The 25,047-nt window shown below is 48.4% G+C and overlaps 1 protein-coding gene across 1 annotated transcript; it reads right to left on the bottom strand.

The window, feature by feature from the left end:
- Positions 1-5,335: 5,335 nt before the first annotated feature.
- Positions 5,336-8,797, bottom strand: ATP6V1G1 (ATPase H+ transporting V1 subunit G1). Its single transcript, XM_075439634.1, has 3 exons — positions 8,648-8,797; positions 7,497-7,597; positions 5,336-6,103 (listed from the first exon to the last, which is right to left on the bottom strand). Exons 1-3 carry the CDS (start codon positions 8,727-8,729, stop codon positions 5,930-5,932), a joined length of 357 nt encoding a protein of 118 aa, XP_075295749.1. The 5' UTR covers positions 8,730-8,797; the 3' UTR covers positions 5,336-5,929.
- Between the last annotated feature and the right edge of the window lie 16,250 nt (positions 8,798-25,047).

Here is a 25,047-nt window from a genome sequence, read left to right as displayed (position 1 = left end):
TCTGCCGAGTCTGGGGGAGCTCACCCTCAGTCTCACAGTTTCGGCAGTGCTGTACAGCTGGTTAGGGACTGCTTGGGGTTTGCGTATTTGATTTCACCTTTCTTCGTTCAGCGTTAAGCTTCTCTTCAGGGATTCTCGTGCTATTGGTTTCAGATCATTTCTCCCATTCATCAAGATCATTTTGAACTGTAATGCAGTCCTCTGTACAGTTTGTATCGCTTCCCAGCTTGGTGCCCTGGACATATACTATAACTGTACTCCCTATTCCATCATGGTGCATTAATGAATGTATTACAGGGAACCTGATTCCAGTAAAAAAAGAAAATCTGCACTTGAAGTGCCTTCCCAGACCCACAGTAACCACCGATACCTCCTGTCCTCTGGGACAACCCCATCCTCTATCACTTTCTCAATACCATTCCTCAGATCACTCTCCACTACTTCAAGTCCCACTGCTTTAAATACTGAGACACATACTCGTTAGTCTGCTTTTTTCTAGTCTGACTCCCAAGACCAGATTTTCCTCTGTATATTTATTATGTGATTTGATACACGTTTTTTGCACTACTTGAAAGGCTCACAGCACATCACTGTGCTTCCCGCCTTACTTGCAGCGGTCCGCATGCAATTGCAGTCTCTCCCTACATCAGGCTTGTTCATGGCTGTGCACGCCACGGCAGTGAGCAGCCGCCAGCACGGGCAGATCTCATTTTCTCTTGGTGAAACCACATTTTCAGTGGATAACTGTTCCATCTTTTTTTTTTTCCAGTAAGCCTTAATTAGGAGAACGAAGTTGTTGAAAGCCTTGTCTTGCCCTGCCTCTCTTCCCACACACAGAGCTTTCTTCACGGACTGTGGGTTGGGATTTTTTTTTTGTCAAACAGCTCAGCAAAGCTGACAGATTGACAGTCATTAAATACAAAAAATTTATTTCACAATATTCCTAAATTGCATGTTTCAAATGAAAAATGACACTTGCTTAAGGCATAAAGTGTGGTTCTTGTTTTCTCCCCTACTTCTGTCTTTTTCCTGTGAAGACTTAAAGGATTATTCCTTTTATTATGGTAATGCAAAAACCTTTCTTGCATCTCAAATTACAAAAGGGAAAGCTTGCTATGTGCCTTGGATAACAATTCTGCTATTGATCCAGCAGATACTTTATTAGATTATTTTGAGGGAGCCAAATGCAATTTAATACCTATTTATTTTCTGTTCCTATGCCAGTCCAAGATACAATCTTTTCTGCATAGAATTAGTACTTTCTCCTTTCAACCTCAAAGAAAGATAACACTGTGCTCCTGGATTATTTTGGGGAACTTTTTCAACAAAACATCGATCTTGAGGGTTCTTGATGGTCTTTTCTTTTAATATTCTGAATCCAAAACCTCAGCTGGCATCAGTGGGTTCTAGGCTTGTCTTTCTTATTCTGCATTAATGCAAGAACTACTGATATCAGGCAAAAGGGAAAGAGACTCCAGATGAGGAAAACAGATAAAATGGAGACAGGAGCAGGCTTCCTACAGAGAGCAGGAAGCAGAACAGCACGCCTTTCCCACAGCTGTCTGTAACCCACAGAAGGGACTGCGCGACAGCACCCCAGAACGGCAAGAGAGCACGGGAGTATTCAGGTCAGCCAAAATTCGGGCGTGATTTCATAAGACTGAGCCCAGCTGCTCTGCAGCAGCTATTGCTGGGACACACCACCACACCACCCCCATCTCCCACGAGCTGCCTCGCAGGCCAGAAACTGCTGGTTTTCTGTAGGGTTACTTACAGCCAGCTAACCCCACTCATTCTGGGGTCGGATGGGGAACAGAGCAGAGCCCAACGCTGCGGATGGAAGGGAGGGGAGAGGGACTGCCAGCAGCTTGGTGGGCTTATAGCTAGCATTAAAAAAGCCCCAGCTTTATTAAAGATCATCAGGACTTGTGTAGGCACCTCACACAGAAAAATGAGCAATTTAAGGTGGTCAAGTTTGGACTTACGCACTGGAATGCCTCGAACAATTCGTACAAGGCATACTGATGGGACCATCCAGCAGCCAGCCTGTCACCGCAAAGCAGAACGAGGAATGGCTCACCGACCTCCAGCAGTACCCATGGCACTGGGAGAGTTTTGGGTCCTCTCTTGTGGTTCTGAAGCTGCCCTGATTAGGCTGCCTGGGGAGCTTCTGACAAAGCACTGGCAGCCAAAATTGCTCCCCTCTGAATGAAAGTTCTCTCAAACTCGTGGACTCCAGATACAGGGTTGGGGGGGATTGCCCTCCTTTATTTCTCTGTTCAGACCCTAGAAAGGGAGGAAGGGAAAAGGGCAGGGGGATCTCTAGAGGGGAAAATTACTTTCTCTGCAACAAAGAAAAAAAATTACAAGTTAAATATCACACAAAATGCTCCCATAAAAATAATTCAATGATATTGTTCTTGTGTCACAGGAAGCCCCACGAACCAGAGGCAGAAAGCAGCAGGCTCCCCTGCCATTCCACACCGAACAAATCCTCCAGCGGCGCTCACTGCCTTGCCCTTCGCCTGCTTTCTGCAGCCCATGTGGGATCACCCAGGCTGTGGATGATCAGGGAGGGACCTCCCTTCCCTCCCTGTACACACCACGCTTCATCCCTCCTGCCCGGTGCTAGACCCTTCTTGCATGTTTTGGGATTTAGCTGCCAAAAATGTGCAGGGCATCAAACCCATACTAGCTCTGAACTGACCAAAAAAAATATCAAGCATCATTAGGCAGAGCTGGCAGACCTGGGCAGGATCACGGGCTTTGATTTCCCCTCTGCCTCCCCTCCCCGAGGGGTGCTGAGCTCTCCAACTGCCCTTCAACAGGCAGCAGCGAGGAGATGTCGACCTTCAGAGCGAACAGCACGAGCTAAGCAGGGAGCAAGCTCTGCCAACACAGACGTGTCTGAAAAACTGAACTCTGGCTTCAAGCAGCACAAATGCGCGTCCCAATTGTAGCTCGTACTGCACGTCAAGCCGCCCAGGTGACACTCGTGCTCTGGTGTTCATAAGCCGTTTGTCCATCTGGTGCTGGTACAGGTGACACGCCTGCTCAGTGGCGTTTTACCAGTGAAATGTATCAACTCCATAAACACGTAGATAATGTCTGAAAAGTAATTCTACAAAAATCAAGCACAAACCATTGTGGATGAACATGGACGTGACTGGAGCGAAGCAGCGCTGTGTAAATCCTAATGTGCCTGCACTGATCCCAGGAAAGTGCTTATTTGCAAACAGTTTTGACTAGGAGCAATGAACAGCAGTAGCCACTCCCTTGGCATGGCACGAACCGAACAAGACACGAGCTCTGACCACTTCTTACCTCCCCACAGCACCAGGACCCTGACCGTCCCGGCAGTCGGCCAGTATTTCCAGGGGTGAGAGCTCAAATTAAGGGAAACAAACAGCAGTGTGCATGCCCAAAGCAGCTTCTGGCCCTTCCTGCGGTACAAGGGCAAGCTATGGCTCCTGTGCACGGGGCCACATCTCCGAGGGATGGAGGCAGACCAGCAGCAGGGAGACTTCAGACACCAATTTGTACTAGCAGCTGGTGCAGGTTTTACTCTGATCAAGCAAACCTGCAGCAGAAAAATCTAGAAAAATCAGATTTCAGAGGCAAGCAGCTGTGTGCCCAAACTCCATACCTCTGTCAGTAGAAGACTGTTCCCTGCAGAGTATTTTTCTGGCTTAGGCACGAAGACAGCAGCAGGTCTCCCATTCTCGGGGCCTCACAGTGGAAGATGAGAGAATCTCAATTCAAAACAAATTATCCACACTCCAAACAAAGCCATCCTTCCTGGAGAGCAGTAATTGGAAAGACTTTCTTCTGTGCAAAGTTATGGAGCCAGGTAACTCTCAACAGTTCTGTTTCAGGGAAATATTACAGAAAAATGTATGTTCTTGCAGCACGTTGCTCTAAAGAGAGAGTCTTCACCTTTTGCCAAGCAGAAATAACCAGGAAAGGGTTTTTTCCTTTTCTCCTGCCTCTTACTGTGCTAGAGAGTAAGGATAGAAAGTCCTCATTAACAAAGGGAAACTTATGAACCAATATGCGAAAGTGGGGCGCAGGCTGTATTTTTTTCTGGGCAGCGCAGCAGTATTTACTGATAAACAAGCGGGATGAAACTACTAATTACAGCCTGGGGCTAGCAGGACTTTTATGAGAAGTATCACGCTGGAGTCTGAGCACCTGTTCTCAAGGGGAAGAAACATTCCTTCTCCAAAGGACAGACCACAATTAGCATGGCCACAACCTTTTACGAGGCCATAGCACCTCTCCGTCATTAGACCAGACTGATTAAAACTGCTTTGATCCTGTTCTCCTTGTACCGACCTGGCTTCTTCCCCAGCCTGCCACTTCTGACTTTGCAGGCAGCTTTTGTTTCAATTTTACAGCCCTTTTAACAGCTTGAATTCCTGAAGATACCCTTTCAGAACTACAGTACGCTTCCGTAAAATATTACACCAGGAGACACCACAGCAGTCTGCTCTCTTCTTGCCCCGTGGGACTGCAGGCAGCCATTCGTTCCTTTGTTACGACTTTCATCCATCCTGCTTTCCTCCCTCCCAACCACAGTTAAACTCTAGAGGTCCGAGAGGCTTTTCAATGCCATGCTGAGGGTGTGTGGGAATCTAGGATGTTCTGCCTGAGGAACAGCGTCAATAATGTTTCTTTCTTAGATCCCCAACTGTATGACTCTTGGGTCTGATCAGGTACGTGCTCATTGAGGTCTTATCTGCAAAAAGCCTTAAACTGAACTCAACAAAAAAAGGAAAGCTACATTTAATATTCTGCTGGTGAGAGAGGGAAAGGAAGAAACCGCTGAAACATGAAGCCTCTTGATGTACTTGTGTGTACTCTTCATTAAAGAGCTAGAAAGCGATGCACAGACAATCCCCATGCACGTATTTCACACTGTTCCCAGGTACAGCAGGATGCTGCAGGATACCGTACGACCTTGGTACAAACAAGCAGCGACCAGTACTTGACTAAAGGAAGGGTAATTACTGCACAGCACCTGGCTATCAAACTATCCTGGTGAACTGGCAACATTTTCTTTCCCCTAATGGTCACAAGAACATTTGTTCCCGAGAGGTTTTCAGAATGATCTGGCAGGTAAAGCATCAGACTGGAGCCAAGAGGAGGAGCTCTGTAATGGGTTCTTACCTTACCTCACCTGCTGCGACCTTCAGACATTTGCTGTATCTCTTACTCTTGCTTTTCTCAATACTTGATACTCACTCTTCAGAGTCCAGACAACCATGCAACAGAGCGGGACCTGCCAGTGCTCTCGGAACAAGTTAGCAGGAACAACAAGACTGACTAGAGACTCTGGAGTTAAATAAGTGGTTTTACTTTCAAGTGTCATAATGCCAGACTTGTAACTCAAGCTAACAGCAGAATATACAGAGGATATTCAATACAGAGAAACTCAAGCACCTGAAAATTATCAGCCAACACTATACAGTCAGAGAATTCTTCTTACAAGGTTTAACCCCTGTATAAAGGATAACAACACACTGAAAAATGCATTTTGGTCAACCAGAATACAGTTACACAGGTCTAAATTACTGACACAGGCTCTCCGCTTAAACCTGGCCAGCATCTCTCTCTCTGCTTCAGAGGACAGCGTCTCACTGAACACTATCCAGATAAAAAGGGAGCATTCACGTGCCTACTTGAATACATATTTAATAACTTAGCACAGATTGGAGACATCGCCATTTAAAGTTTGAATAAGCTCTGAACCCGTATCAAGAGAGAAAGTAACAGAACTGCAACAAGGTATCGCCGACTTGCAACTCACTGAAATAATTTAACACATATACAGGGAGAACAGTGAAGCTATGGCTAAGGGCTGTACATTCCACCTGAAGCTCAGACGTTACTACCAGCATTTCCAGTATGCTTCTTCCTTCTTCCTCTACTACCCATTGATGCGGTAATTCACATGGATTTCAGGTTTGATGTCACACACTAGTGACAACAGCTGGGAGAGGACCACATCACGGTTCTTATGGAAGTTCTGCTGGATCACGCTCATCTTTTCCTGGGTCTCTTTCTCAACTTCAGTGGTGCAGCTGCCATGAGATCCAAGTGCCTACAAATAGCAAAGGAGAAAGCTCAGATGCAAGTAGTCTGACACAGAAAACGCTATGCCTAGCTCTGGATTGTGTTATTCCAGGCTGCCTCACTGCATCTCAGCTGTTAATCTTGGCTGAGGGAAGAACTGCAGCAAAAAAAAGTCCTGTTGGGATTCTCTGCTGAGATTTCCCACTAAACTTGCTCAGTTTATATTTAAAAATATTTATATAAACTTGCCCATGCCTTTTATCCTCTCTTCATTCATTACCTATCAGTTTAGAGCATGGGCTTCTAAAGAATGCCTGAAATAAAGGTCCTGCTCTACTGGTGACTGGAACCAGGACGCCCTGGGCACTACTGTACAAGATACTGTTAGAAAAGTAGTACTCATGATTTAGTTTAAGCATAGTCTTCACATCATTGCTTCTGTTCTTGGAGAATCTTTATAAAAAGCTCTGCCTCCTAACAGGACTGTGGGCACCGCAACAGGCACAGCGAGGAGTCTCTCACAGCTTGCAGGGTCCTTCTTGCCCCATAAGCAAGGGCAGAGAGCGCAAACTGCCACTGCAAGTGGGGGGAAAAGGCACAGGAAAACTACGCTGAAGGAGACTGGGACTCAAATCCAAAGAGCTTCTCTCTCTGGAGAGGGATAAAGAAACCAGAACCAACTGACAGGCAGTGAAGTCCAGTTTATTAGTCTGGAACTGGCTGGTATCATATGCCCAGTGAACACAGCTAACAAGTGATTGTAAAAAATTAATCTTGACCTACTGACATGGAGGCTGTTGTGCAGAAGAACAGAGGAGGTGGTACCATGCTAACCAGAAGATGGGTAGAGGGGAGCGTTGCCAGGTCATTTTCTGAAGATTTCAGAGCTGACAGGGGCACACCAACAGTGGAAACATCCTGACTGTGCTACAGCCCTCAGCTGCGCCTTTTGGGAATACCTCCTCTTGATCGGAGGGAAAGGAAAACACACCCCTTGGCACACAGCAGGCAAGACTGCTAAGCAGAACACAAGCCTTACAACTCCTTCAGCAAGAGAGCAGCATCTACGAGGCAAGCGGTTTCTACCACGTTAGCACCTCAGAAACCAGCTCTTTTTTTGATGCCGTTACATACGCGCCGTTTTGGGAGGCTGCCACCCATCAGGGCACCAGCCAGGACATGAGCTTAATAAGCCACTTCACTGCCAGCCAACGGTTCTGCCTGTTGAGACGCAATACACCATGTTCTGATTCACTTCCACTAGTTTTTCCGTGACACGTGGCTGTGCATCAGAGGAAAGCAGTCAGGGAAACGCTCCTCCAGCAAGACATTCCACCCCGAGGGCTGCTCTCAGGGCAAGTAACCCCAAAGGCCAGGCTGAGGGGCTGGGTAGGTAACAGTGAGTGGTCTAGAACACAAACCGCTGCTTCCTTGGCTTTGAACTCCTTCTCCCTCTGCAGGCGGTACTGCTCAATCTCCGCCTGGGCTTCTTCCTTCGCCTGCTTCAGCCTCCGATTCTTCCCTGTTTTCAAAGGACACACCAAACGAAATGAAGAAGTGGAAATATTGCGAGCATATCTCCCCACACCTCTCCAGCGACCCGACGCACGACGATCCGCAGGAGGCATCAGCAGGGCACCGCACACCCTCGCAGCCCCTCCAGCTCTGCGCTGTCAGCTGGCCTCGGGAGCATGAGGTCACCTCACGTGCCGCCGAACCACCGCCAAGCTCACAGTGAGCTTCCACCAGCAAGAGATGGAGATGTTCTCCGAGCCAGGGGATGCATTAGCCAACCGGCAGGTCCAGCCTTGCTCACGTGAGCGTGCAACATCCTCAAATGATCCCAAAGAGCACAGCAGAAAGAACATTCTCAGTTTTGTCTCAGGAAAGTTGTGCAATCGACAGAAAAATTGGCTGCTGCATCAGCTTCCCCTCTTGGGCTTTCCAGCACGCCCTCCTCGCCAAGGCTGCCAGCGCCAGAGCGAGCTACAGCACTGTCAGGGGGCAGAACCACAAGACAGGGCAACTTCACTAAAAAAACTAAATATATATATATTTTTATATATATACACATGCTTAAAGCAGGAAAGATTTGTAAAGGTGGGGATCTTTCTAACCAGAATTTCTCCTGCTTGACTGGAAAAGCGAACCTGGCTGCCCAAGGAGCAGCACCCTCAGCTCGGTGAGAGCCCGATCACCAGCGTGGAAGCGCACCCTTCTCATCCACGAGAAAAGAAGAGTTAGCGGGAGGCCAGAGGCAGAGCAGCCCCCGCTGCGGGGAAGGCCCGGGCCCCGACGGCAGCCCGGGAGCCGCCGAGCTCCTCCGAGAGCCGCGCAGGCCTCTGCGGGAGCCCGGGTCCCCCCGCCCCGCCTCAGCGTAGCCGCCGGCTCCCCGCAGGCCCCAGGCCCCGCTCGCAACGGCTGGGCCCGCGCCGCTCTCGCTCCCCTCCCAGGCGGGCCAGCGGCCTTCTCCCGGCCTACCCGCGCCCCGGCGGCACCTCCGCGCTCCCCGCGGCGGCTGGGCCCGAGAGGCCGGAGGCGGCCGGGCCGGGCCGGGCCGGGCCGTACTCACGCTTGCGGGCCTCGGCCACCTTCTCGGCGGCGCGCTTCTCGGCCTGCAGCAGCTGCTGGATGCCCTGCGACTGGCTCGCCATGGCGGCGCCCTCCTGCGTCCCGCCGCCGCCGCCGTCACCGCGTCAGGACGGGCCCCGCCTCCGCCGCCAGAGCCCCGCCCCAACCCCGCCTCCGCCGGCAGGGCCACGCCCCAACCCCGCCTCCGCCGGCAGGGCCACGCCCTAACCCCGCCTCCGCCGGCAGGGCCACGCCCCAACCCCGCCTCCGCCGGCAGGGCCACGCCCCCTGCGGCAGGGTTCTGGGGGCAGCCGCGTGTGCCGGTGGTCCTGGGTGCGGGGGACGCGCGGTCCCACCCCGGGCACGGAGCCACCGATGCTCGGGGGAGGTTCTAATCACCCAGGAGCGTCTTCTCCAGGGGCTCCCAGGGGAGCCAGACCCCCCCACTCCGAGCAAACGCCCCTACTTCACCCCTGCCCGACCCTCGGCCACCACATCCCGGGGAGCCCTGAACTCCCCCGATACTTTCGGAGCATAAATTACAATTATTACCGAATAATACTGCTCTGATGAAGCGTCAGAGCCGTGAGAGTGAGTCACAGCTCCGCAGGGAGGCATGGGGGGGCTGCCAGCATGCCTCTCCCGTCCCCCGCAATGGAAGGGACAGGGGACAATGAATCAGGTGCATATTTATAGCGCTGAACTGGAATTACGCGTGTTTTGCTTGGTGACCTTCATCTGGGCCCAGCAACCAAATGGGCTTAGTGGGCCTGTCCATCGAGTGCTATATTTGCTTCAGTAAAAGAAAGATAAAAGCAAAGATGAGCAGCAGAGCTGTGGTAGTAAACCCGGGGTCTGAGGCAAGCCTGGGAACTGGCGGTTTGTGCACGGGGAGCTGGAACAGCCACCACGGCGTCGGCTGCTGCCGTCCGGCATGGCTCTGTGCCGGCAGGAGGGAAACCCAGCAAACCTGATCCTCAGCCACCCGTCACGAACGGGGCAGCTCCGGCGCCGGGGATGGGGCTCAGGCACTGCGCTGGTTATCGGTGAGCGCAGAAAGGAAAGGACAGAAAATGCGGGTCCGGTTGAAAATACAGCACAGCGCCTTGAGAGGTCGGGGGCTTCAGCTGGGCCGGATCCAAGCTGCTCTGCAAGAGACGTGGCCCAAAGATGCAAGTCGTCTCATCTGGCTCCGAATCTGAGGGGCCCCCCACCCTCCTCACCTTAGACCTCTGTAACAGCCACCAAACTAAACTCTCCCACTGACTCCTGCAGCCCTCAGATGACACCTCCATCCCATTCTCATCTGGAAACTCACCATCCTCATTAGCTGCTGCCATTTGTTCAGGGATGTTCATCTGCTGCTAATTAAAGCACCTGAGCTGGACCCACAAATCACCCCGCAGCAGGATGCCCTGAAGGCGATGCCAGGCATCGAGCAGGGTTTGCAGCAGAGCAGCTGAAAGTGGCTCAGTGCTCACCCGCAGTCACAGCGGGCACCAGGGTGTTATTTTCCTGCGGGGTGAGTGCAAATTTCAGACTTGCTGCTGCTGTCTGTAAGATAATGATGATGTCGATGCCCTTTTCTGCCCCCAGAAATACGCTGGCTATGATCACACTAAGTTTTCAGACAAAAATCCCTTGCAAAATACAGCTTTGGGCTGACCAAAAACATTTGACGAGTTTTCAGCGATTTCATTTTGACGGTTAACAAATGAGGCAATACTGGTTTGTATTTAAAACCACCTTTTGTTCGGTTGCATTGCTTTTTAGTGTAAGATTGCTCAAAAGCTGATTGAAACCTCATGGTGTGTGTCACATGAAACACATGTGAATCTAAACACTGTGTGATCAGCTTTCCAATTCACTTAAGATTTTCAAAAATCACTTCTCATTTGTTGCAAAAAAAAATTAATTTCCAATTCTCAAAGCTGTATTTGCATGAATGAGAGAGCTGCTTGTACAGCTTTAATTCTATCGGCAATGGCTTTATAACTAATTAATTAGCCTCACAAGTACTTCCAAACTTGGCTTTTATTCCTTCCAGATTCATTGTACGTGAGCTTGTCTCTCGCCGTCACAGAAAAAGCAGCTATAGCTGAAACTGATACCAGCGGCTTGGTATTTGTCCAGCATCGATTTCTTAACACCGTAAACTTCACTAACCCTAAATTTCACGTGCCTTACATTCAGCGAAGACTGGAGGAAGAACATCTTTCGAAGGCTAAGGCTAGTCCTGCTCCCCCACCGTGGGAAAATAAATTGCTGAAACCTTTCTGGCACGAAACGACTTTCCCTTGCGCTGCTCTGCCCGGGCTGGGGGATCGCCCAAAGCACGCCAGCCCTGCCCGCTCCCTGCCTCCCCGCTTGCTCCGCCGAGACTCCGGCCTCTCTGGCCAGACATACACTAAGATATTTAAGCAATATAAGAAGTTTAGTATTTTAGAAACGTCATCTCTCTATCTGGAGGCTGTCGGGATCTGAAAAGTCCCCATGCCCGAGGAGCAGCACTGGGCTGGGGGAGCAGGTCAGGGCTCACGCCAGCTCTGGCCAGGACGCGAGGACCGGCCTGCAGAGCTTGAAGGAAACAAAAGCATTCTGGTTTTCTTCGACTGTTTCTGCAGATCGCAGTAACAAAAGTGAAATTAAACACATTTCTTGATTGATTTTCTTCCTTTTTCCAAAAGCTTTTTTTTTCTTGCAGACATTGAAGACGGCCATTTTGGAGTGGCGTCTCTCGTCTTTCTGCTTTTGCTCTACGCTGGGTCACAACTCCAGGCGTGCATCATACTGGTTTCTGAAATAGCAGAAGATGTTTCTAGAATAAGAAAAAAAAAAAAAAACCAAAACCACATATTTCCTTTGTCTTTGTTCTTCTTTTAGTTTCCAAACACAGAAAACATGTGCCATGTCTTATGACCCTGCAGTCATTAAAGATTCTGAGACACATTTCGTAAAAATGAGATTTTAAACATTGTGTCTGGCTTCTTTCCAGACCAGGTAATTACATTTTTCCTCTCTAAATTCCCCTGTACTTTCAGTTGAACATGTTATTATTCTCCATTCCCTGACTTAAACTGTTATGCTGTGCAATCGTCTACTCTTTTAAAAAGGTTTTGTGTTGAATGCCTGGGAACAAAACTGGTTTCTCTCTGCTGAGGTTTAATTCATTAACATCGCTTTGAGGCATGGAGATGATGCAGCTGTTGGTTGATGATAAATGGTCATTGTCTGATCATTAAAAGACTACCAATGAACAATTATTAATTAGGATTCATAGTTTGGAGGGATACTTTAAATTTATAAACTGAGTATTAGAAATCTAAGCACAACACAGCAGTAAAATTTACATAGAAAAATCAACCAAGCCTTGAGGTGCACAAGTCAGTACCGCTTGACTATACCTGACCCGCACCAAGGATTTGGCCCAAGTACCCCAAAATAAGAAAGAATGTTTTATTTTTCATTTGGTGTTTCTTTGTGATCAAAGACATTTTAAAGCCTGGAGTAACCCAGCTGCAGTGATGGAATTACACCAGAAGGATGGACTTCTGTTTGTGTTGTAGGAATTGATTTTTTTAAAAGCATTTCAAGAATCTGTACTTCTGATGCCAGCTCTTACTATCTTTCTTTGGGAAAAGCGTGCTCTTTAGTGTGCTGCTAGGCTTGTTTCAATGGTTTGCCAGGCAGCCTGGAGGCTCCCAGAGCTTCACCCACTGAGCAGGGTCCTATCCTGGGTTACTCCCTCCTACAGCCAAGCTCTTCATTGCACCAAGCTGTGCTGCAGCCCTTTCTGCTGGGCTCCCACACACCAACCCAGGTGATGAACACGTCCCCCCAGCACTAACCAGCTGCCTTTTGAGCATGGTGCCAAGGACCAAGCCATGGTGGTGCCACTGGGCTGCAGCACAGCCCTGCTGCAAGGCACCTCCTCCTGCAGGGCCCCATCCCTGCTACCTGCCACAAACCCACCCTTCCCTCAGCACCTACAGCAACAAACTGAAGCCTCAGTTTCACAGAAATCAGGATCTTTTCATAAGAGTCAGGGAAGCTGGCGACTCTGTTTATGCATTCTTCTGTTGTGGTGAAATGTCAGTAGAGCTTATTAATTCTTTGTGTACCAAAGGAAATCTCCGTTCCTGTTTCCTTGGCATCTACCGGTGTCCATTCTTAATCAGAGGCCCAGTGTCCTTTGCAAGGGATGTGACTGGAGAGTTTAATTCATTGCTTGATGAGTGACTGAGCACTCCCCATAAGGCTGTTGCCTCCGAGCTACCGGCTGCTGCCGTGTCTGATGCCGGTGAAGCCATCGGGGGTCCCTGCATTAGGGACCACAGCTCTGTCAGCTGCCATGGACTCGGCCACACCCATATAGCACACAGGCTGGCTGGGCCAGAATTTTTAGAGCAAAACCAAAGCAGGTCCTGTTATACACTAGGAAGTAGTTTCTCCCGCAATGGCAAACACCAAATCTTTGACTGAGAGCAACGACCAGTTCTTCATCAGCTTCTGCAAGAACAAGAGCATTACTCCTGCTCCACTGGGAGGAAACACAGAGGTCAATGTTGTTTTCCCCTATCATAAAAGGTCTCTCTTGCCTTTTCAGTTCAGCTTTCTCTACCCCAAACCAGTGACTAATGTCATTGTGTACCACAGCATAGCCACTGCTTTCAGGTGGCTAAATTTCAGTGATGCTAAGCCCTGCATATGTAGATTGTTTGGTGCTTTGAGAGATGCTTGAATAAATGACACACTGCAGTGTAAGACTTATTATCAATATTTCTTGGAAGTATCAAATATGTCTGAGGCCTCAGTTTAATTTTGATACTTATCACAGGCTCCAGAGAAAGGGAAAAAATGTGACAGTAACAAAACACTGCAGCAGTGATGCCAGCCGGCTTCAAGCAGCTGTGGAGAACTGGAGTATTTCTAGGGCACAAGGGAAGATGATGTGGGTGCTTGGGGATCCTTCTCAAACACTTGTTCATCCAAACAAAAGCAATGCTGGAAAGCATTCAGGTGACAGCTTCTGGGGCTCCAGCAAATATCGTCCTTGCCTTTGGGTCTTGAGAAGTGTAACGAGAGCTGCTGATGTGCAGATTCCTCACAGGACTGCGCACGTCAGTCAGCTACAGGACCCCTGCCTGCTAAACGCAGCAGATTTTCTCCATAGTGAGTCAGTGGAGCGATAGACCCTTCACTGCAGAAGTTCAACCAAACGCTCTGAACAGCCCCAGGAAAGGGAATGTTCCTCACTCCCAGCTCAGCAGTTTGGAGCATGAAGCCAGACAACAAATAGCTCCTCAAGTAACGTTTTTCAGAGGTACATAAGCACCTACGCATGCAGATAGCTACCTAGTGGAACTAATTTGTTTACAAAATTCATGGAAAAAATCTTAATAACCAATTTCTATATTTAGTCAAAATGACTTTGAAAATGTGAGCTCTATATCCCTGTGCTTACTGGCCCCATCCGCTCGTGCGGGGCTATGGGAAAAGACCTGAAATAAAATGACAGCAAGCACAACCTCCCTGATGTTTCTGCCAGACAAGACCCAAAGGCTGCTGGCCTGCTTTGGCAATGCTGTATACCCATTTTTGACTCTTAATTATCAAAGGCACAGTTCATTGCAGAATCAAGTCTACCCAGATTACCTGAATTACTCCCTTGTCCTCTTACTGCTCTTCCCGCCCCAGATCAAAACCCTACACCATCCCACTTGTTTCCATTGTGATTTGCCAGACAGCTCTTAGCTGCAGGGAAAAAATAAAATCAATCTATTTTTCCACCACCTCATCCATCAGCTTCACGCTTCATGCCCAGCGTCAAGCCTTCTGTTGCCAAGAGAAGTTCTCCAGCAGCTGGCCACCACCAAACAAGCCCAAGGCCATTTGGTTCTCTGTATTACAGAGCTGCTAGTGCAGAGGCTGCAGTCATCTGCCCGACTGTGTTATGGGCAGGGGCATGGGAGACGTGTCTGGGCTCCACGTAATGAAACTGCAGTTCAGTAGATTTCAGGACATTAATAGTATGATTAACCTCAAATAACCACAGTAACAAACTGATTATCAAGAACAATAAATGATCTTATACATACAGGTAGCCTGGGGTTTTTTTGCATTGAAAAGCAGTGAGGCTGTCTACAGGACCATAACAACCTCCAGCACAGATCAATACCCAGGAAAAGGCCAGACAGCACTGGATTAAACTATTTTGGCAATGCAGAAGACAAAGGAGAAGGCTGCTGGCTTTTACATCTTGGACACAAGTAATGTGGCACTTTTCATCCTAATTTCCCACCCTTCCCCACCCCCGTGTACTATCCAGTCCTTTTCAGAAGGCTTTGGGACTGACTTTACAGAGCCTGGACCCAGGACAAGCTGAGGCTGCTCTGGGCATAAAGGACATGGAAAGGAACATGGATACTCCAGCATCAAGCAAGCCACAGCCTGCAAGATACACTGAGCTGTGAACTTCCCCCCACACACACACATCCCAAAGCCTTCAGCTCCCTGGATTTGCTCATGCAGTTTTCCATACACAACCCTTTGAATGCAGACTCTGGGCGATTACTTACTGCCCAGCTGAATCCAGCTGCGTTCCCACCAGCAGTAACAGGGGTCCAAAGCAGCTCACTGTGCTGCAGTGTTTGAAGAACATCAGAGCATCAGATACCCAAGTCTCACTTGGTGCAAGCCACACCTGGGAACTGAACTCTCATTTCCATTGAGGCGCAAATGAGTAACTCTGTACATGGAGTACAAGTCATCTGCTCACATCTCCCAGCCCAGAAAGGAAACACTGAGCAAGCCCCGAGAAGGGCACTGCTCACGCACAGGAAGGGCAAGTTACTGTCTTGCCTTGGTGATTGCACCTTTTGTCCGGAGAGGTTCATTAACCATCTGCTGTTGCATTGCAGTGCACATATCCACATCCAAGGAGCTGCAGATGAGCGTGGCTAAGAGGGAACAAGTATGTGCCTCAGCCTCTGATGCAGGCTATTTATAACAAAGGAACATTTCAAGCAATAATTTGCAAATGCCAAACACAGGCACAGAAACAGCAGCAGAGAAACAGCCCTTTGGCTTGAGGTTAGTACTTGGAGTCCTCTGCTAAGCCCAGTCACCATCTGCATGCAGGAAGGCATCAGCAGGGCTTACATTACACCAGTCCCTGGGCAGACCAGGGCATATTTTGCTTCCAGGTATCTCCTGGGTGCTCTCAAGTGTACTTCAACTGTAGCACCTCTGTAGGAAGGCACTCAGGTATTGCTGTAGCCCAGAACCCCCCTGTACATGTCCCTCCCACCAACTCTGATCTGCGCTGGGAAACAGCCGATAACAGACCCCTTCCAAGCCCTTCTGCCCCAGAAGGCTCTCCAGTGTGTGAGGAGTTACACAGCTACTCTGTGCTCCTTGTACCGAAGCTAAAAGTTGAGCAGGAGTCTTCATGTAGACATATGGGACAAGAAGCACCAACTGCTGCTGTTAATAAGTCAAAGCAAGTCCAGCCATCCAATTCAAATTGCTAAGCCACAGGTCACTGCTTTAATTTGAGAATAATTTACAGCCAGTAACAAAAATTAGATCCAAGCCAAGGAGACCACTAAGACATCCAGGGCCTGAGCCAGGCTAAGCTGGCACCATGCTGACTGTTGAACTGCATTGATATTGTCAGAGGAAAGCCAGCCTGTGACCCCTTTGGGCTTTGACACCCACTGGGAACTGCAGCAAAGCTCCCCCTGCACCCCATTCACTATCTCATTCTTCCCAGGAGACTTTAGAGGCATTTCTGGGCCAGGAGGAATCCAGAAATATTGGCAGATTGGGTATCTCAAAGCCCGTTGCACATTGCAGAGGTTGTGGAGTTGGGACATGGAAAGACTCAGATGACAGGTCAGAGAACTTGTCCTCTTCCAGCCTTGGCAGCAATGTTCCGGAGAGGTGAGGCTCACCTCTGGAAGGAAGACCCATCACTCCTCTGTGTAGCATCTTCTAGTAGAACAGCATCCAGTTCCTTAATAATTCGGCTCTGCTGCCATCCCCAGAGTCACTGAGTCACTGCAGCCCTTCTCCCATGGAGGAATTTGCAGGTCAAACAGCCAAAGTGCCTTGCTGCTTCCTGGACATCCGCGCTGGAAGGGCCACAGCCTTGGATCCAGTTTCCCCAGCCCTTCCCAACAGGTCTCCCTGCAGCCCCACTTTGCTGCCAGGAACTGAGGACAGAGGTGGAGGGAAGAGCGATCCGTTATTGCAGTCTGCCAGCGATGAGACACAGGATCCCAGGAGAGAAGTTACAAATCCATCTTGCAGCAATAACGTGATATATGAACACAGGCAATTACTTAGGGAAGGATGCAATCTGTTAGAGCAACACCGGGCCATTTGCATGACAAGCAGAATCCTTGTAGCTGCGATGTAGCTCTGTATTCACTCTCAAGGTGATCCAAGCCCCAACAGCATGGATCAACAAAACCTATCGATTTCAGGGGGTTTCATGGGCAATCCTAATGCCTGGGGCAGAACAATGCTCCTATAAAGTCTTCTTTACTTAGGGCTTTAAAAGCATCACTTGGGTTTTGCCAGTATGCACAAGCTTGCTCTTTCCCCACGTAAGGCTCTTCTGTTGGACTGATCTTTTCACTCCTTTTGCAATCAATACGTCTAGGCTCAGAAAGAAGATAATTACAGAGTTCAGTGATTAGTTCTGATGGCAGTGCTGGAGTACTGCTGTTTGTATCCACCTCTGTACATGAACAGACCCCACGACTTTGCACGAGTGGGAGTTTCAATGGCTTTAAGAGGGTCTCCCACTTAGCCAAAGGGACTCAATAGTATTAGATGCCTTCAATAATCCCACATTATCTTTCCAAACAGATGCTGAAATATTCAAACACTGCAAGACCAGGCTTTTAAAACCATTTGTGCACCTACAGATGACACGAAGTGCCACTAAGTGAGAATCCCACTTGTGGGACTCTCAGAATAGAGTTCCTAACTCCTAATTACATACAAAGAGGTGAGATCTTAAAACCTCTTAGGCCTTGCCCATACACCAGAGCCGTGCAGACTTGATCGTGCCTAAATCAACACCCATTCTTAGTAGTACAAATACAGCTGAGATTGCTCATTCTGCTCTAGCTACAGCCACAGAGAAGGGAATCTGACAGTGGAGGCATCTCTATACCAGTAAAACTGCATGCACTCAAGAATGGTACCTTGAGCAGCATCACAAAACATCCAGGACAATCCTCAGGCAACGGGCACGTGAAATGAACCCCGAGGCACAGAACTGGAGCAATGTGCATCCCAGCAGCTGCTTCCAGATGAGAAGGCTGTGCCTGGGCATCCAGAGGCAGACATTAGGGGAAAAATAAGAAAGAGCAGTTGATTCATTGAGGGATAAGTTTGCCACTTCTGGTGCACAGATCCATCATTTTTAGACTTGCATTCACCCGCCCACATATCTGCAGCATTTTGAAACGCTGACAGCTTAGTTTGTCACACATTAATCCGTGGTCTCAGTGACATCAGTATACAAGCAAAGTCTGAAACACCTACACTTTGTACCCTGCCAAAAAAATCAGCCTTTGCAGCCTTTCACTTCTGTGCTGAGTAACCTTTCTGCCCCAGACAATATTGGTGAGTGGCCAGTGTGAGCAGACAGAAGTCTCGGTGTGGTAAGACCTCACTGATACTTGTATTCTCAGGCAAGGATGCTTGGTTGAGTTACCCACATCTGTTTCAGTGGGAGATTCTGGTTGATTGACATAGCAAAATAGCACAATCCAGTGGAGGTCAAACATACATAAAAATAAAAATTCTTCCCAGACTGTTCACATCTTCATTGCATACATGAAGCATTAAATAAGGACAAATCCTGCACTAGGACCTTTAGGTGCTGCTGCAGTTTTAACAAACAGTTATTTACTTCTGGTATTTGGCTTCAACTTTTACATGTTAACTCTCAAAAGACTTGCACGGATCCATTTTTGTGTAGAAAGAAAACGCTCATTAGCATCTAGCACTGATTTGACATCCTTCTAGGTCTAGCTGTGTGCAAATCACACACACATCTTGCCTTCCGATTCCTGCAGCACATCTGATTGACACAGCGGCCGTCTTTCAGTCCTCACACTCCCCACATTTCTGGGGAGCCGCAGACGCTAGATAACAGCGGACAGACCCCTGCTTTCTCAGGTCACACGCTTCCTCGTTCAGCGATGCAGCCTTGGCAGTAAATTAGCTCTGCATTACTGGTTCTTCACTGCAGAGCCATACCCCAGACCAAGGTCTAAGCAAGCCTCGAGTGGTGTAGGAGCCTTGAATTACCTCCTAACAATAAACAGAGGCAGAGCCCATCAATATCCTGTGCTAGACAGTCTCTGCTTCTTTATATCCAAATCACATTGATTTCATGACCCGCCTCTCGCTGTAGCCTGAAGTAGTCCCTGCGGAGCAGCGTACATCCAGCCTACTTGGTACCAGCAGCACAGCTCCTGCTACGCTGCTCACTAGGTTGGTTGTTCTGCCCAACATAAAAAAACAATAAAGTGAATTTGCAATAAAAAGGAAAAAAACATGAGGATTTTCTTTTTGCAGTCTCATTCTGCTCCTGGGTAGGACTCTGGCAGAGTCCAAACTCCAGCTTCGTTTCAGCCAGCCCAGCGAAGGGGATTAGATCAAAGTTTTGCCTGTTCCCACCACAGACACCCTGTCCATAGCCCTAGGAAACCTGGTCTTGCTACCAAAAAATACATTTGTGATGTGTGAAACTACTCCTTCAGTTCTGGCCCAAGTTTATTGATATAGGAGACCTAAATCCTGGGATACTGCTCAAGATGAATGAAGTTTGTCTCTCTGAAGTGCTCCAGCAGATAAGATTTGAAGTAGCAGGTACATCCCTATCTGCTAGATACATTTGTCTAATAACAGGCAACTTAAACTCCCTGGCAGTCCTCATTTCAGGTGGATGTAATGTGCTGGCATAGAAGGGGGGTTAGCTCCCAAATGCATTGGTTTTCTGTGTGATTTCCACCATTTTTAGTAGAGATATTTGTTATCAAACCCAAATATCTCATATATAAAGTACATATATGTGCATGTACATACCTTTCCTCCTCTCCCTCTAATTTACAGTTTATGTGTAACTTGGGGCTGACACTGAATGATTTATATCTAATTGAGATACCTTATGCAGTCAGCTACATATTTCATTACAAAATGCTCAGACTTTCATGTTTAAATCCCTTTCCTATGAATGATGACTGGTATTTAAACAAGCACATAGCATTTTCTCTAATTAAAAACTAATATTTATATAGCAAGGCAGATGCACTATACACCACAAGAAAATAACAGGGCCCCCCTTCTGGATTGCGAGCAACTTTCTGCAGTAACTACTGTGTAATCACTGTTAAACTGGAATAAGTACTATTGATTGCTGTCTCTCATGGAGAATATGATTTTAAAGAACTTGCAGCACTGAACTGTTCAAGCTCATTGTGTTTATTGATTGAGACTACAAAGATTGTAACTACATGTGAAAAAAAAAGGTTATTTGTCATATATTGGCTATTCAAAAGGAGCATCCAATACCACCTAAATGAAATAAAGGAAGTGCAATTGCTGCTGTGGAAGGGCTTTGTCACCATCCCATGACTACACACTGGAGCAGCGGAGAGTCCAGTCCATGGGCTGCTCCAGACATTAACCACCAGCCAGAGCAAGCTTCTGACCTCTCTGGGAAAACAGGAGGCCAGCGAAAGTGAAACCCCACGCCTCACACAAAATACCTTGCCACTAGAAACAGGAGGGGAGACAGCATCTGTCTGCTGGTGCCTGTATAGACACACAACAAAGCGGCAATCTCAGCTAGCAGGCTGCTGGGTAGCATTTCGTCCCAGCAGCAATGGCCCAGAGTTTCTTCTTTACAACCAAATCCAGCTGTGGAAGCAGCTGCAGGCAAACACAAGCAACATAGACTCTGCATAAGAGAGCTCTACATTCAGAATTAGGATAAGAAGGAGGTTTGTGGAGCAACACCTCATTTCTAATGCACTTTTGGCTTGTCTCTTCTTGTCTGGTAACTACTGCTGTTATTCTGTCCAGCCTCAGGAGCCTTCCACATTGCACCATGGTTTATTGGTATTTACACACCACCTCCTTCTGCCATACCCAGTTGCATCCATGACCATAGAAACTAGCAACAGCATCACAGCTCCTCAGGGTGCAAGGCTGCTCCTACAGCTTTGGTAGCAACTGCCAGGGAACAGCAAAAGGAGGTTGATGTGCATGGAAAGAGGAATTGGGAGCAGAGAGCAGCGTCTGCACCAAGGGAGGTGCGATGCTACAGTACCTGCACAGGAAGAAGAGAGAAGCTCCAGGTTAGCCAGCAATCCATCAACTTCCAGACAAGTCCACAGGCAAGCAGCCAAGAAACCAAAGAACAAACCCCCACACATCATACCCAGAACCTGAGTGAAGGGCTGAGCTTAAATACATCTCCTGAACCAACCGATGAAAGCGGTGGGTGGAGACCCCAGGGCAATCGCAGCCAGGTGGAGCACAGCGAGAAAGAGGAGCAAAGCGAGGGGAGACGCCTCATCTGCACAGTCCTGCCTTTTTGCTAGAGTAATTAAGGAGTTATTAAGCAAAATCAGTCCCTGAAGGAACTCCATCCCTGTGCTCCTTGCAAGTGACCCCTTGCCAGTTCCCATTGCCATCTCTTCTTTCACCAGATCCTCTCTCTGTTTTTCTCCTTATCTCTGTTTTCTTCAACTTCATGAAGAATTTCCCACCACAGCCTCGTTACAGATGCTTTTACCAAAGAGCACCTGCATGATTTAATGCTTTTCTGGTGCCTATTAAATCAAGCATCCTACTGAAAGAAGCACTAAATTAGCCTTGCATGTTCCTTGTCAGATCATTAGCCTCGTTGACTTTTATGCTATTTTCTACTTAAATCTGGGCTTTAAGTGTTTTCTCTCTCAAATATATTCTGAAGCACTGTAAGCTATATATCAAAAAAAAGGTCCTCTTTGTTGTTCTTGTGCCACAATACCATAGCGCCAGGGATTTCCACCTGCACTGTCCTGAAGTGACAACTTTGAGGTGAGCTTCGCTCTGCTGTGGATTGCTGTTTATGGCAACAGCAAGCACTGAGCCTGTTGCAACGCTGGGCTTCCTATCTGTGCCTTCAGGAGAAAGAGATGGTCAGAGTCTGGTGCTTGGACAAAACAGAAGATCCGTGGTGCAGGAGGTTGGTGGTTAAGCGTGCAACACTACAGACAATCCTTGTTTTGGAGGATGTGTCCCTGACCCATTTGACCCAAATCGGGGAAATGATTTGGTTCTTGGAAGGCCAAAGGAAGTTCAACAGTGTTTGCAATGCCGGTTTTGACAAAAATAGTCCTCTACAACTTGCTGCTGGCTCGGAAGGGCATAGTGACCCATATTAGAACAAGACACAGACAACTGACAGCTTGAAAGATTTTCTTTTGCCTTTTTGTTCCTAGCCTTTCTTGTGATATTCCTTGCAAAGTCCCCTGTGTGCAGTGAAATAAATGGCGGTTCAGAATGTCCAAGGTCAACAACGCTAACACCTCCTCACCTATCTGTCTGCATTTTTATGTGTCCCAAATGGATCTAATTTACCACTTAAATTCTCTGGTTTGCACCAGGGAAAAGAAAACGCTGCTTAGACGAAACACCAGGAAATCTCTCCCGACACGCAGTGCTGAACCCCTGCGGATCAGGGCTCGTTCTGCAGGAGCGCAGCCCCTGGAGCTGCGGGATGCTGCGTTGCCCAGCCCGCGTGCTGCTACCGAAGCTGCAGCCTCGGCTACAGCGCTGGCCGCCCTCAGAGACAAGTTCATTTAGACGCTGGCTCCTTGTGCCAAACCTCAGCAAACTTTCTGTCGCTGGGAAGCTTGTTGTTCGGAACCAGTGCAGGGAAGCACACGGTCTGCTTCTCTGGGGGAGGCAGGGCACGTCCTGAGCCACCAAGGCCACGGACACTCCGAGAAGCAAGCGGGGAGGCTGGGAAGCCAAGGTGGCATCGGGCACTCCATGCTTCTGCATCCCTAATGGCATAGTAAAAGCCTTGCAAGCTACAGGTGGGGACCACCCTATCTGAGATGCCTCTGCAGCTCTGAGAGCTGCTTCTGAGCTAAGTGAGCCCAGGGAACTGGAACCATTTCCACATTTAGCACTGGCCACGCAGCAATGGAGCAGTGGCCATCCAGCTGCACCGATGGCTCATTTACATGGAATTTTTCATTCAATAGGTTGACAGCCCTCAAGATGCAGCACCTTCTCCCACAGAAATCCTACTAAGGAAAGCAAGGAGCTCAGGTGGTGGAAGACTTGAAACCCTGATGAGTGTTTATTGGTAGAAGGAGAGCACCTGGGAAAGACAGACTGGAGGTTATAAGAGGGGAGGGCAGTAGCCAGTGACTCCTGGCAGAGCTCAGGTAGGAGGGTGGTGGTTGTGGCTGCCTTGGGTTTTGGTGGCTGGATGAGTTGGAGCTTTGTAGGGAGCTCCTGTTTAAATGTAATATTTTTTTAAAGTAGTAAGAAATTTTTGCTAGTGAAAATACACTGTTATGTTCTTAACTCTGCTGCTTTCTTGTCTGTGCTGGCTTGTGCACAGGGTGCTGGAGTTGGGGAGAAGCAAGCTCCTGAATGACCACAGAGCCTGAGGAGTTGAGCTGGAGCTTGGGCAGGCGCTGAGCATTAGCACAGACCCTCTTTGGGCTGTGGGAAGCTTGAGGGGGTGTGAATCCAGTGCACAAGGGCTGCTGGAGCCCTGGTGCGGCAGGGTGATTGCCTTTACAGCCCTTCTGCCTGTGCCAGGGGAGAGGAGGGTGTCAAGCACGGGCTGTCTTGCTCCCTGCCTGTCAGTTGGCAGCTCTCTTCCTTTATCGTCCTGGCAAATTTTATTGCCAAGTTTTTATGCAAAATAGAGAAGCCTCATTAAGTGGTGCTGAAAGTACTCCTCTGTTGATGTTAAAATGTGACAACCGTGTAAGTGAGCAAGATGTTCTGGTTGAGTTAACACTTTGTTCAGGTACAAAATGACTCCGTAAGGTGTAGAGCAAGGAGAAATCAGGCTTAGGAGGGAAGGTGAACTGACAGAGCTTTCAAACTGCCAGTCTCAAAGTTGGGAAACAAGCCCAGACATCCTCACTGTAAGTTTAATATCCAGCTGCACATGCTGAATGTCCTCTGGCTTCCCTCACAGAGCTCCAGAGAGCCAATCCAGCAGGACAGTTGAGTCCCCTCTGGCTTGATCTGGTACCTTAGCATTTCTTGCAGGCCATGGACATCCAGAGCTCAGTTTCCTGAGGCCTTTACAGTTGTACTGTTGCAATTCTCTGGGGTCTGGTCATCAGGCCAGATGATTAACTGGTGTAAATGAGGCAGCTCTATCGCAGTTTTATACCAGGTGAGATTGTCCTACACTTCCTTACTGCTGGAAGTCTCTGTCCGTGACCTCCAGGAGCATCTGACCTGTAAAGTATCAGCTCAGAGCAAATCATTGTGGAGAAGAATTAGGAGTTACTCAGACATGGTTAGCAATGGGAGCAATGCTAACCATGAGCTGGGGACCCAGGTGGTCTAAAGAGACCAGGGTACCTCTGGAAGGGATCTAAAGGATCAGGGTGCTAAGGGTCTTTGGCTTAGAGCTGCTGAAGAAAACAGTAAATGGAGACTACCCTTTGTGTGCCAACTCCTGCCTCTGTGTGGACTTCAGTACAGATCTGGGATCCAGAGCAGGGTTTTTTAAAGATCAGGTGCTTTGATTTCTTCTCCAAAAGAAGTGCTCTGCTGGTAGTGTGGTGGGAGCGGAGAGCTGGGTCAGCACATGTGCACCCACCCCCAGAGGAGTCCTCTCTAGCTGGCCAGTTACAGAGAGCAAGAGCATCTTCAGCTGCTGGCAGCCTCCATGGCAGGGGGATTTTGCAAATTCTGATTCTTCAGCTCCAGATATTAGGAGAAAAAAAAGGCACTGAGATGAGGATTCACAAATTAAAGCCACATAAGGCTCTGGGCCTTGCAGTTGTGCTATATTTTGGGGGGATGGGCCTGTGTTGTAACACCAGTAAGCACAGAGAGCTCTGGGTTCTACTGCTGAAAGTCAGGAACCCTTCAGCTGCTTTGCCTGGGATGAGATTCTCCTGGGTTGCTGCCTGAACGAATCCCCAACACTTCAGAGCAGCTGCTGCCCTGAAAATGGGGCTGGACAGGGATTATATCTTAGTTTTTCATAATTCCTTTATTATGAAGGTCTCCAAAGGTTACAGAGGTGGCACCTCTGCAGTTGAGTCTTGCACTAGGAGCAAGGATTTGATTGCTTCTCTTCTACTTATGCAGTGTAAAAATTGTTTTCATCTGCCT

Source organism: Opisthocomus hoazin, chromosome 19 (assembly GCF_030867145.1).
Source record: "Opisthocomus hoazin isolate bOpiHoa1 chromosome 19, bOpiHoa1.hap1, whole genome shotgun sequence".
In the NCBI taxonomy this organism is placed as follows: domain Eukaryota; kingdom Metazoa; phylum Chordata; class Aves; order Opisthocomiformes; family Opisthocomidae; genus Opisthocomus; species Opisthocomus hoazin.
The sequence above is the reverse complement of the archived record's forward strand: the minus strand, read 5'-3'. Positions and strand labels throughout refer to the sequence as shown.

What these genes read in the sequence shown, in the direction of transcription:
- ATP6V1G1 (XM_075439634.1), bottom strand. Translation starts at nt 8,729, where the DNA reads ATGGCGAGCCAGTCGCAGGGCATCCAGCAGCTGCTGCAGGCCGAGAAG. An exon ending in GGTGGCCGAGGCCCGCAAGC is followed by an intron (nt 7,598 to 8,647) that starts GTGAGTACGGCC and finishes CTTTGAAAACAG; the next exon opens with GGAAGAATCGGAGGCTGAAG. An exon ending in TCAAAGCCAAGGAAGCAGCG is followed by an intron (nt 6,104 to 7,496) that starts GTTTGTGTTCTA and finishes TGCTATTTGTAG; the next exon opens with GCACTTGGATCTCATGGCAG.